Below are 13258 nucleotides of genomic sequence, written 5' to 3'. Positions count from 1 at the left end.
GGATCTCTTGGAAAGAGTCCAGCGGAGGGCCACAAAGATGGTGAAGGGCCTGGAGCATCTCCCCTATGAAGAAAGGCTAAGTAAACTGGGTCTGTTTAGCCTTGAGAAAAGAAGACTGAGAGGGGACCTGATCCAGGTTTATAAATATCTGAGGTGTGGCGGCCATAGTGGTGAGGCCAGTCTCTTTTCAGTGGTACGTGGAGACAGGACGAGGGGAAACGGACATAAGCTGCAGCATAGGAAGTTTCGCACGAATGTGCGTAAGAACTTCTTCACGGTGAGGGTGACGGAGCACTGGAACAGGCTGCCCAGGGAGGTTGTGGAGTCTCCTTCTCTGGAGATATTCAAGTCTCGCCTGGACGCCTACCTGTGCGACCTGGTGTAGGGAACCTGCTTTGGCAGGGGGGTTGGTCTCGATGATCTCTAGAGGTCCCTTCCAACCCCTACAATTCTGTGATTCTGTGATAATGAGTTGGGAAGATTGTGGGATTCCATGTAATGGGAATGGCTTGCACTTCTTAAGGAATGATGAATAAAGCTTGCTTTTTAAGCAGTTCTCGGATTTTCTAAATAGGGAAGAAAAGAAGCTGACTTCTATTGACATTGATGATGAATAGTTTTTTGTTCCAAATATATCACAGCAATTTTGTATCTAATTTATAAATCTAATTTAAAGTATTTCTATAAAGAGATCAGATGCGTAAGTGCTTATTCTGTCTATAGCATATGAGAATGTTTTGAGCTACTTATAAGCTGGATTTCTCTTTTTGGAGCAGGGAAAGAGTAGAAAAGTAGAAGGAAGGGCATGCAGAGAACAAACAGAATGGCAGTTAGTATCTGAGAGGGGAAAATAGTTTTCATTATACACACACACAACTTACTCTTTTTGACTTAGTAGTATGAGGCAGTCTGTCATTACTGAAGAGTCAGGTGAGTTCCATGTTGCCCTATACCTTGTTTCCTGACAATTTTTAAAGCTCAGAGATGGACTCTGAAGAATACTCTAAAAGCCTGCAGGGACAAATTATTGTAGACCAGAAATGAAAGCTTCAGGTTCTGAAATACCTGCCACCTGAGACTGCTTGGACTACCTTTTTTTTTGATGATGAATGAATGAATTGTCAGATCTTTTGCTGACAAGAGATAGTGTATTGAAGTGAAAGATGTTAGATTGCTTGTAAGCTGCTTAATATAGTTTGGGTGTTTTATAGTCTAACTGTTTTAGTAATATGCTGTGAGTACATACCAAAAAATCAGTCTATAAGTTAGAGAAAATTAAAGAAAGAACACTTCAAGCAGTGAAAAGTGTCAACAAAACTCTGGGTTGGAGTTGTACAGTGAGGTGTATACTCCTCAGCTGCAACCTTTATGGTTGCGAGCTTTGTACTGTTTGGTGAATTTAACTTACAGTAGTTCTTAAGGGATTGTTTCATTGGGATGGGAAACTGTTGTCAGCTGACACTCCAGTTAGATCTGAGTTGAGGAGGTGGCTAACACAGAATTGTATGTCTTGGTAGTGAGCAGAGTGGGAGGACGGGTTATGCTAGATTGTGCAGTTCTGTGCAAGGAATGTGATTTAATAGAAGAAGACTAAAGAGGCTTGTTCTACTGCCTATTAAAAAGGATTGTTCTAAATCTAGCTACCATACAGAATTGAAGTTTAGCAGGTTTTATGAACTATTGGTGCAGAAGATACTGGAGTGGAATGTAATTGCACAAAAGTTTAGCATTTGTCCTTTGGTAATTTGAAAGCAAAAGGCATTGACTGATTATATGAATGACAAGCCTGTAATTTACTAATAATTGGTTTTCCTTCTACGACTGATTTATTTCAATGCTTTTATTTTATAGAATAATTTTCCCCATCCAGATTTCACAACTGCCTTTGGAATCAGTCTTATGTCTGACTTTGTTTGGAATCCTAAATCAAAGTAGTGGAAGTTCTCCTGATTCAAACAAGCAGAGAAAGGGCCCTGAAATGTTGGGTCAGGTTTCTCTACCTCTTTTTGATTTTAGGCGGTAAGTATCCAAAATAGGGGTAAGCTTATTAATATGATTTATTCTATATAGAGTTTAATCTGCTCCCGTCATTATAGAAACTGCTTCTTTGCTGCTGAACGTATTAGAAAGTGACAAAGGTAGCAATCTTAAGGAGTATTTGTATAGAAATAACAGGAGTTAATTATGGCATGGTATTTTCTTTTAACTGGTGAAAAACTTACCTGCAGGGGTATGTTGAATATTTGAATTAAAATGTTAGTAATACTACTGCTGACCCACGATAACGGTGCTAAGATGACCTCTTTTGGTCCACAAGTTTGTAAACATGCAGCAGCTGAGGATGTAATCACAACATGAATAGTCCTTCAAGGAATCCACTGACATTCAGATCAGGATCTGTTCCTTCTAAATCATCTGTGGTTTAAGTATCAATGGACATCACTGCCTGCTGAATTGATAGCCTTCCTTCTTCATTGAAAGAGTGTAGTCTTGATGATTGTGGCATTTCATGAGTTTTAAAAGTAAGTTATATTGGCCAGAGGCAGTTCAGTTGCTATTTGTATATATTTTAGCAGATAAAGTGCAGACAGCCAGTACATGAGTGATAGAGAATGCAAAAGAAAGTGTTTGCAGCAAGTAATGGATTCAGTAGGAATAGTGTCAAGTGCAATACAAAACAGAGCAGAATCCTGACAGCAGGTATATGTACTATCCTTCCCTGTCACTGGATAAGAAATCTGCCAGAAACTGTTTTGAGATAGGAAAATTAACTCTTCTTCACTCACTTCTGTTTGTAGCTCTAGATATGGTGATGGCTCAAACTTTTAAAGATAAAATACTTTTAATCTACGGTCTTGCTGTATTTATAAGGACTATTTTTTTTAGAGGCATCTTTGTCTTGGCTGTAAAATATTTGATGCTGTATGTTTTAGTAAGTTTATATATGTAGGAGCCAAACCAGAGAATTAAGTTTGATTAAATATATCTTACCTTTTGGAAAGATTAATTTTTCTGGTCTGATAATAGAATGGTAACAAATAATCCAGCAAGAAAGAAAAATCAAAATACTATATTTCAAAGTTTTAAAAGATATGTGTATTTTAAAACGTACGTATATTTTAACATACATATGTACTTTCACAAATAGCAAAATGAACCATTCCTGCTATTAACCTGTATCAGTAACAGAGATCTCTCTGGTCTTTTTTCAAGTGCAGTTGCAGATCCTCTTGTGCTCTTTTATCACTTAAAATGGAAAGTTTTCTATAATTTTTCTCAAGTGTTCCTGGATTTTTCCTTCTCCTTGAAACTTCCATTACTGGGTGTATTCCAAAATTATAATTGTTCTGGTAGCTGGTTTATGAAATTTCAATAAATAAGCTTGAACCGTGGATACCAAAATTAGGCATAATGTTACAGAAATGATCACACCATTGCGAAATAGCTTTGGGGAATTATGCTTGGAATTTTATTTTTGTAAGTGATTCTGACTTCCAGATCCTACTAGAAGCTCATATTATCCAATTGTCAACAAAGACCCCCAATCTTTCTTGGTCTCCTATTACTCTGTATTGCTTTACATGTGTTTTGCATCCTTTGCTTCTACATGGAGCTCTGTTTGTTCTACTTCTGCTTTTGTATGCTGATCATTCCAAAAGGCTGCAGCTGTGTAGCAGTTTAGGCTTTCCTGCACTGCAAAGATAGCTTGCAGTTGCTTTCTGTCTCCACTGAGAACTCAATCTATTTTCACAAATGACCTTTCTTGCAGTCTTCAATCTAAATATTGCACTTTGGTGTCCTAAATGCCACGTTTCATAGTATATGTGATTACAAACATTATTTTTATTTTAATTTAAATTGCAGAATTAGTCTTATTTCATGCTGCACCGTATTGTCATAGTAGTTAGCCTGGGGGGAGAACTGTATTTTCTGTTTATGTAGAGTGCTGCAGTAGGGTGTGTTGCACAAGAGAATGCTGAATGGCCTGTATAGGGCAGCTGTAGAGTTGCTAGAGTCTAATATACTTACAATCTAGAGAAATGAAATTCGGATTTGTGTAATTAAAGATATGAGGCAAATATTCTAGTTGCAGTTGGAGGTAATGTTGCTAGTGGGCAGGAGCTAAAAACTAGCTAACTAAACCATGGGAAGAATAAGAAGTCATAGATAGGCTTTAATATGTCTAACTTGTTTTCCTCATAGCAACTATTGGGCTTTGTCAGATGGTATTTTAATAACTAATATTCTGTTGAAGCAAACACATTGTGACATAATACCTGTATATGCTTTTTCTCTCAGATTGCTATCTTGTGGGACAAAGCTCCTGCAACTCTGGACCTCATTACATCCGAGTCATGCTTCAGGGACGGCCAGTAAGAAAGAAAATATGGGAAGAATAGTACTGCAGGTTATATATGATTCTGATTTGTCCTGACTGCATTTTTGTGAATATTGTGACTAATTTTTACAGGAGTGGTAATAGATCTGTTGTTTTGGGGAAAGTGTAAATATTAAATCATATTTGTCAGCCAGCATAATAGCAGAGCAGTTACTGTAAGAAGAAAGAATGGAAAGCTGCTGTAAACATATGCATTTACAATCACTCTGAAGTTGAGACAAATTGGAAATGCTTTGGTCTTAGGTATCTATTTATCAGTACTGACAGAGAATATCTTTTGAAACATAGTCCATAGAGATGTGTGTGAAAGAGGAATTTCTTGGGTAGCAATTCCAGTTTCCTTACAGAATGCAAGTGCCTTTCATCCTCAATTCAGTGTCCAAATTTCCCTAGAGAAAGTACCTTGTTAGGCATGGCTTCACAGTCCCAACATGTCATTAGAGGTGATGGTTAGATTGAAACCACTTGGTGTGGGGTTTTTAGTAGTTCTTGGATTAATCTCAACTCCAAGTATTGGATTGTAAAACAATGCAGTTGTCATACAGTTAAGGACAGTAGTTATATAGAAGAATTAAGATTGGGAAAAAAAAATCACTAACCATACCTGAAAACTATTACATACGCAGAACTGAGGAGCTGAGATTCCCAAAAACCTGATGCTGCTGGAAGGGGAAGCTCTCTGCTTTTCTTAGGAGGGTTGTTGGTTTGTTTTTTCTAGGTTGATTTTCCATCCCATGCTTTTGATATTGAATATAAAATTCCTCAAGCTGCAAAGACTACTGTGCATCATTCCATAGAAGCATTAGAAAAACCACTGAGAGAACGTCTCCTTGCCATTCTCTCGAGGGATAACACTATTGGGTATGTTCATCTCTTTGTAGCTCTGGTCTGTTTGTACAATGACAGTGTGCAGCTAGAGTGTAGAATGCTCATTTATTCTTGAGATTCTTTGTTATGCTTATATTATATTTTTGAAGATCTGTGGAGATTTAATCAAGAGATGGAACAAAACCTATCAAATAATGCTGCTGACTTGATAATTTTTTTCTATTTTCTGCAGCTAGTGCTGTAATATTCTCCTACTACTCTGACTGTCTGTTGTTTATGCCTGTTCCCACTTGGTATTTCTTCAGTTATAAGAGGAGTTGGCAGTTTCAGTGGAGGCTATTCATAGTCCATGAAAACATTTCTAACAGGTTTTCCTAGTCATCTGCACCAGCCTAACGTTAACTGCCTGTTGTTTTTTTTTCTGACTTCACTAAAATCTATTCTTGCTTCGTGCAAATGACAGCTTTGAACAACTGTTTCCATGATGTTTGAGATTTGCTTTGGCTCCTCTTTAAACTTTTATGGAGGAAGTAGCCATTTTACAAGTCATGTAATTTAGTGTGTAAAATAGTATATGGTGACGCATTGGGGCTATGTGTGTGATGTTCTTTAACTTGCACTACAAACTGAAATGCTTTTGTTTGCAGGCTTTCAAAAGAAGATAAAGAATTTTTGTGGGAGAGGAGACATTATTGTCATAGTCATACTAATAGCTTACCAAAAATACTGGCTAGCGCCCCACACTGGGACTGGGCAAGTCTTCCAGAAATATATTCATTACTTCAGCAGTGGCCTCCTTTATCACCCTTAGCTGCACTGGAACTACTTGATTCAAAGTAAGAAAACAGAGTAAAGTTTTGTTTGTGTCACGCAAGCACAATAAACTTAATGTGGATTTGTGGTGACTTTCTAGGTTTGCTGATCAGGAGGTGCGAAATACAGCTGTGAACTGGATAGAAACGTTAAGTGATGATGAATTAACAGATTTCCTCCCTCAGTTTGTGCAGGTAAGATTTACCATTGACACCATAGTTGTAATTTTTTGCTCCTGAAAATCCAAAGGAGTCCCTGGCCCCTAGTCATGGAAGTGCAATTGCATAACTCTATACTCAGTAACTTTAACTAATGCACTGGGTGGAAAACAGTGTAAGTAATGGCTGCTCTGTGACTGTCCCCTCAATTCGTTACGGTTCTATCAGTGCCATAGTCATAAAATCTGTTTTCATCTGAAATTAAATTTAGACCCAATTTATTTCATTTTCTTTACATTTAGGCATTGAAGTATGAAACCTACCTGGACAGTGCTCTTGTCAAATTTCTTTTGGCTCGGGCATTGGGAAATATTCGAATAGCACACTACCTTTACTGGTAAGATATTATCTGTTCCATTATATGTGTGTTTGTTGTAAGAGTAGTATTCTCAGAAAAAAATACTGTCTTAATATGAAGGTTCATAATGCACGTTACATCAAATGGAAAGTAGAGAAAATACAAATCCTGGTTGGTTTTTTTTTGGTGAAGAAACAGTGCCCCTACAAACTTCTTAACTTTTCTGCCATATATTTGTATGTATATAATACCTATTTATTAAAATACTGTTCTAGAACTGCATTGTTCACTGTATCTTCTATGTGAAAATTTAATGCAGATCTTTTATTTCAGGCTTCTTAAGGATACATTATATGATCCAAAGTTTGGCATAAGATATGAGCAAATTCTTGGAGCCTTTCTTTCAGTCTGTGGGAAAGGGCTGAGAGAAGAGCTGGAGAAGCAGACCAGGCTGGTGCTGCTTTTTGGAATGGTAGCAGAAAAAGTAAAGCAAACAAGTGTATCAGGTCGACAGGTATGTATATTAAATGTTAGTATTGTTCAAGAAGATAAAACTGAGTATACTCTCAAAGAAATTCACTCAGTTACCTTTTTAGTCTAAATTTGATAAAATTATATATATAAAATAGGAAGATCTGTGAGTCTCTCTCTGCCTTTTTAGCAAGCTCATGGGTTAAATAAGTCATTGTCAAATTTCTTGTCAATTGAAGCATATGATTGTGCGAGGTGGTGGGATAAGAGAGAAGAATGATTTCTGTGTATGCTAAGCTGGATTTGGATTTAAAGCTATTACTGCTGAAGAATGATCCAGCTGTGTGAAAGAATAGAATATCTACTTACGTGCTAATTATGAGTTAACGTTTTGATAGAGTGGATCTGTTTTAGTTAAAAGAAATAGTGTGGTATTAATATTTTACTGCTAAGTTTATACAGTAAGTTACTCATACAGTAAGTTTAATAGGTAAAGGTAAATAGGTATAGGTAACATCATCTTTTGATTCCTTTGATGCTGAGAAGCTAAAATACTGGCTGTGATGTGTTTCAGGATAACTTTGCCCAAAAGTTTCCCATAGATGCTCCAGTTAGGAATTATCACCTGAATTTGTTTGTTTGTTTGCAGACTGCCTTACAAAGTGGAATGGAACGTGTGCAGTCATTCTTCTTAAAGAACAAATGCCGTTTGCCTCTCAATCCCAGTCTTGTGGCAAAAGAACTAAATATTAAGGTATAGGGTTTTTTTTTGTCAAAGTTACACATAGGCAAAGCTTTTACAAATAGCAAAATTAATTTACTTTCTTGAAAGGTCTTTACACTAGTTGGAGAGTTTTAATTAAAAAAAACTCTGATTGAAAGGGGGAGTAAAATTAAGAAAAATTATATAAATACTTATACTGAGGAAAGGTACTGTTAATAAATAATTAAAAAGTGATTATTTCTTCAGACTTTTTTTGCTTTGAGACCAGTAATTGTGGCTGTAGGAGAGGAATACTCAAAAGTGTGTGAAAAGGTCTTGTTTTCAGGAGTAATGAAAAGAGAAAAGTGAATAATGCTACAAAGATAAAACAGTGAGTAAATACCATGAAATCAGTGAACATGCCTATTACTGCTTGTGCCAGGGAAACAGACAGTAGCTTTATTTCATTATAAAAATCCAACAAATGATATTGTAGAAGCTGAGAAAATTATTTTTTGCTGAACTCTGCAAAGTTTGACTGTTTGCTTTGACAGTCTTGATTATATCATTGTGCATAACTGAGAACCTAAAGGTCTGTGAGGATAGGATTTAATCCAGTGTAGACAGAGTTTCTTTTGCTTTCCTTCTCTATTATAAGTGTTATTTAAATCATGAACGTGTGCTTGAAAACAGATAAATGAGAACATAGTGAAAGGCACAAATATCCAGTTTTTATAGTCTTAAGTTTTAAAAAGTTGCTGGTAAAATTTTTATCCATGTTTTACTCATTCTTCTATTTAGTACAAAACATTACTGTGCTGAACTGTTGGCTTTTGTACAGGAATTGAACAAATACCAGCCAAAGAGCCTTTTGTTCAAAGGAGACACATTTGCCACAATTGCAATGTTTTTAGTCTGAATATGCACATTGTGTCATACATGCTTGTTGTCAGAATGTCATGTTTCCTGAACTAGCTGCAGTAGCTCTTTTTGAATAGTAACACTGAATCTACTTGTAGGCGTGTTCCTTCTTCAGCTCCAATGCAGTACCTTTGAAAATTGCACTGATAAATGCAGACCCTCTGGGAGAAGAAATTAATGTGATGTTTAAGGTAGGCCTTACACGTGTATTGGAAAAATGTTAAATGGTAGTTGATACCAATGAAAGAATGATTAACTTCAGCATAGATAAGTTGGTTTAGATACTTTGTAAACTTGTTCTTGTATATCTAAAACCATCTCATCAGTTCCACAATTAGAAAGAGATGTCTGAAAATGGCTAGTTTTTTCAGAAAGCAGCTTAATTTCATAACTGTACACCAGGAAGCTTCCACCTTAGTGCTGGCATGATACCACGTAAATGAACGTTTCAGAATCTTGAAAGTATCCACAGAATTTCCTTTTTGGGTGGGAAAAAATATATCTTACACATGATGCATCTATCATAACTGCTTAACACTTCTTTAAAGCTGTGTAGGAGGACTGGTAGTGGTAGGAGTTACTGCTGCTCTCTTTTAAGGACAGTATTCCAGGGAAAACTGTACTCTTGCATCTTCTCAGAGTGAAACCATAAGCTTTAATTATAAAAAGGGATAAGAAGAGATGTAGCATTTTCATAAGATATCTTTAAACATTACAATTTCAGAAGCTAACTAACATCTGAACAGGTTGTGAAATGTGAAAGTCAGCATACTGCATGTGAAATCTTAGCTTGTAGTCTCCCTATCTATGTATGTAGCTGTAAGGAAATAAGCAGGGTAATGTATCCCGCACTTAAAATGTAAAGCAATTAAGATCTCCAGTTCAGTTCTGCTGAAAGCATATCATGTTTCTGTTTAACTTCTGTATTTCCATTAAGGTTGGAGAAGATCTGCGACAAGATATGTTGGCTTTACAGATGATTAAGATCATGGATAAAATCTGGCTGCAGGAGGGACTGGATCTACGGATGGTTATCTTCAAGTGTCTCTCAACTGGAAAAGATCGAGGTACAACACCAGATGCTGCCTATAATTTTTGTGCTTGTCTTTCACACTGCCCAAATTTTTATCACGCTCACAGAGGAAACTGCTATTCAAAGACAGGCTCAGGAAACACAGGAAGGCCAAAAGCCTTCTTTACAAGGAAATTCAGTACTCAAAAGTCTAGAAAGTTGATTTGTTTGGAATTTCCTCGTGGCAGAGTTGCATTTAAATGTTTCTTCTCGAGTCTTGAGATTCTTATGCATTTACCATAGATGAATAGTGGCACAAATGTCACAATAAAAGTGTAAGTTTTTTCCTGATATTCTTACTGCAACACAGGAAATCAGTGGTATAACAGCAGTTTTGATTATGCAAGTTATTTACGGAGTAAGAAAACATTCAAGTCAAAACTGAAATTCCATGATATTTAGAATCTGCTGCAGTTGAGTCAGGGAGCATAGACATGTGCAAAAAGAAGGAAAACTAAACTTAATCCCTTTCCCACACCCCTCACAAAATTACTGTCTTGTGCTACTTAGAATTCCTTCGGATTATGAGGTTTTTCAGTTAGAAACTTAAACGTTACAGAACTCCTGAGTATAAATACTGCCTCACCTTGGACATGCTTTATGCAAATTAAGTCACTAATTCTCTACAGATAGCCAATAGGAAACACAGGATCTTTAAAGAAGATCAGCAGAAATTTATCTCTTCAGTCAGAACAGCGTGATGAAAACTCCCAAATATATATGAAGGAGTTGAAAATTCAGGATGGTGAAACTATACCAAAAGCTTCAATTTATGGAAAGCTTTTGCTTCTTAAAAAAGCAGATGGCATTTCTTCCTACTTGGAGTGATTACTTGACTGCATAGCATGTTGCATTTTTTGTTGATACTAGTATTAGTATCCCTAAAGTACTTGAAGGATTAAAGCGAAAAGTAAAAATAGACATAAATTGCAGGTTTTCTCATGATAGCTCTTGCCAGGATAGAATTCAAGCTGTTTTAATAAAATGTTTTATGTTTATGATCTAGCTCTGCAAATATTTCTAGTAAGTGATGTCTCCAAAATTAAGGCCACATGTAAATCCCACTTTGCCTTACTTATGAAGGCAGGCTGGTCTATTTCAATGCTCACCGACCATGATAAGTTAGTAGGCTGCTAGGCAGTGTCTTTGAGAGATGACACTATCAAAATATTTTACAGTTATTGGTTATAGACCTATACTAGTTTATGTACTACAGAGTAATTAAGCAGTAATGCTTTGAGTAGAAGTATAATATATATGTGTACTTTATCAACCATAACTAATTGTAATAAAGTAAAACTAAATTGAATCTCTATGTGCTTCATGGCAAAGCATTATAATGTAGTCTGCAGAAATGCTTGCTAGATTAACAGCACTTTTTACATCTAGCTGGATTTTGAAATAAGCTAATCTTAAATTATGAAATCAATCACTGCCAATAAAGTTTATACCAAATAATGAAAATGCAATATAACTTATGGAGATGATATTTTATTGTTTTATGTAAAGGTATGGTAGAACTTGTTCCTGCTTCGGAAACACTTAGGAAAATTCAAGTGGAATATGGAGTGACAGGTTCTTTTAAAGACAAGCCTCTGGCAGAATGGTTGCGAAAGTATAATCCTACAGAGGAGGAATACGAAAAGGTAACTTTTTTTCAGTATTCTTTCTTTGAAGGCCTTTTAAAATGAGATAAATAAGGATTGCTCTTGAGAGAGCACTTCTTGTTCCCGATCTCACATTGAAGTCTTTGTTTTAAATCTTTAGGAAGCTTAACTTTTTTCCTATTCTTCAGGAAGAGTTAATGAAATTCCTTATGAGGTCTGCTCCAAAAGTAATGCCTTCTGCTGTATTATGTTGGCACAGAGGCAGATGATGGTGGTATGGCAGTAGAGGATGAACCTTCCTGCCAACATTCCATTACATCTTGTTGAAGATAGGAAGGAATGATAGCTGCTCTTCATTGTGGTTTAGGAGCAGTGGTCTCTTGGGACATAGGCTGCCAAGAATAAAATGTTTCCTGCTCATTACAGTGCTGTTAATATGCACTAGAGAATAAATCTCGTGTACCCTTTCCTTTCCCACACACTTCTTACACTGTCATTTGCCTTCAAATCCTCCTTTATCTTGCATTTATTTAAAAGAAAAAACGAAGCATGCACGTTTTTTCCTGGAGATTATGATTTCTAAAAATTTTTGCAAACCTATCCAGAGAACACTGTGCAAAAAAAGGTAAATCTTAGGACCTGTTTTATCTGGCTTCAATTTTTACCCCTGTTGAACATATGAATGCTATTTCTTCATGGATGTTTATTCTCAATTCACTTTCTTTTTTTCTTTCTTTTCCAGGCTTCAGAAAACTTCATTTATTCTTGTGCAGGATGCTGTGTCGCTACCTACGTACTGGGAATTTGTGACCGCCACAACGATAACATAATGCTTCGAAACACAGGGCATATGTTTCACATTGACTTTGGAAAGTTTTTGGGTCACGCACAAATGTTTGGTAGCTTTAAAAGGTATTTTCCATTGCTAAGCAGAGAATGAAGTGATTTTTTTTTTTGTATATTTTAAGAAGCATTAGCATTTAAATTCCTGTTACATGCTGTTTTTAGTATGAAGCTAATATCTTCCAATCTAATCACTGAGTTTGCAGAATGCCCTCAAACTTGCTTGTATAGAATTAATTCTGAGAAGTTTCCAGTTCTGTGTTCATAATCTGATTCTCTAGAATTTTTTCTTGAGTCAAAGCATAGCTTTCAAATAAAGTTACTGTCCTAGCTTCTGCTAGGTTGAAGTAAGGATCAATATTTAACTTACACTTTTCAAAACTGCATTAATTCTTTAAAAATTTCTGTACTAAACATGCTTAAATCTTAGTGGGGATTTTCTTAAAACACTTATGAAAGCCAGACATCTTGTGTTTGTGTGTTACGGCTTCTAGAAGTGAGGGATGAAAGGCACTGTAATTTAACCTGCCCTCCAAGTGTTGCTCCGGGAGATTCTGAAGTAGGTCCACGTGAATGTGCAGGAAACCTGAGCAGCTGAACCCAACCTAGAAAAGTAAAGTGGTATTAATGGGTTGTTTGATATCAATACCTGGGGATGGGAATGGGAGTGGAGGGAAGAACGTGACAAAGTGAATAGAGCTTATAAATCACATATGAATTATGTGCTTTTTGAACAGGGATCGGGCTCCTTTTGTGCTAACATCCGATATGGCTTATGTCATTAATGGTGGTGAAAAACCCACTATTCGCTTTCAGTTGTTTGTGGATCTCTGTTGTCAAGCTTACAATTTGATAAGGAAACATGCAAACCTCTTCCTTAACCTACTTTCCCTGGTAAGCATTTTTATTAAAGTTAGTTGAAACTTGATTTGTAATGCTTGTTATTAAATCTTAAGTTCTTCGTGCTGCAGGAACTCTAGATTTATTCCTTTAAAAGCCAGAAATACCAGATGTATATTTTTAGGAAGGTTGTATGTGATGATTTTTTTAATGCTTTTTTCTTTTTTTCTTTTTTTTTAAACTAC

The 13258-nt window shown here is 36.2% G+C and overlaps 1 protein-coding gene across 1 annotated transcript; it reads left to right on the top strand.

The window, feature by feature from the left end:
* Positions 1–1819: 1819 nt before the first annotated feature.
* Positions 1820–13109, top strand: LOC104911030 (phosphatidylinositol 4-phosphate 3-kinase C2 domain-containing subunit alpha-like). Its single transcript, XM_010711089.2, has 13 exons — positions 1820–2019; positions 4300–4408; positions 5118–5260; positions 5875–6063; positions 6141–6234; positions 6501–6595; positions 6890–7070; positions 7677–7781; positions 8750–8842; positions 9589–9718; positions 11233–11369; positions 12073–12242; positions 12911–13109. Exons 1-13 carry the CDS (start codon positions 1835–1837, stop codon positions 13092–13094), a joined length of 1815 nt encoding a protein of 604 aa, XP_010709391.2. The 5' UTR covers positions 1820–1834; the 3' UTR covers positions 13095–13109.
* The last annotated feature ends 149 nt before the right edge of the window (positions 13110–13258 follow it).

This window comes from Meleagris gallopavo, chromosome 5, assembly GCF_000146605.3.
Source record: "Meleagris gallopavo isolate NT-WF06-2002-E0010 breed Aviagen turkey brand Nicholas breeding stock chromosome 5, Turkey_5.1, whole genome shotgun sequence".
Lineage (NCBI taxonomy): Eukaryota > Metazoa > Chordata > Aves > Galliformes > Phasianidae > Meleagris > Meleagris gallopavo.
The sequence above is the reverse complement of the archived record's forward strand: the minus strand, read 5'-3'. Positions and strand labels throughout refer to the sequence as shown.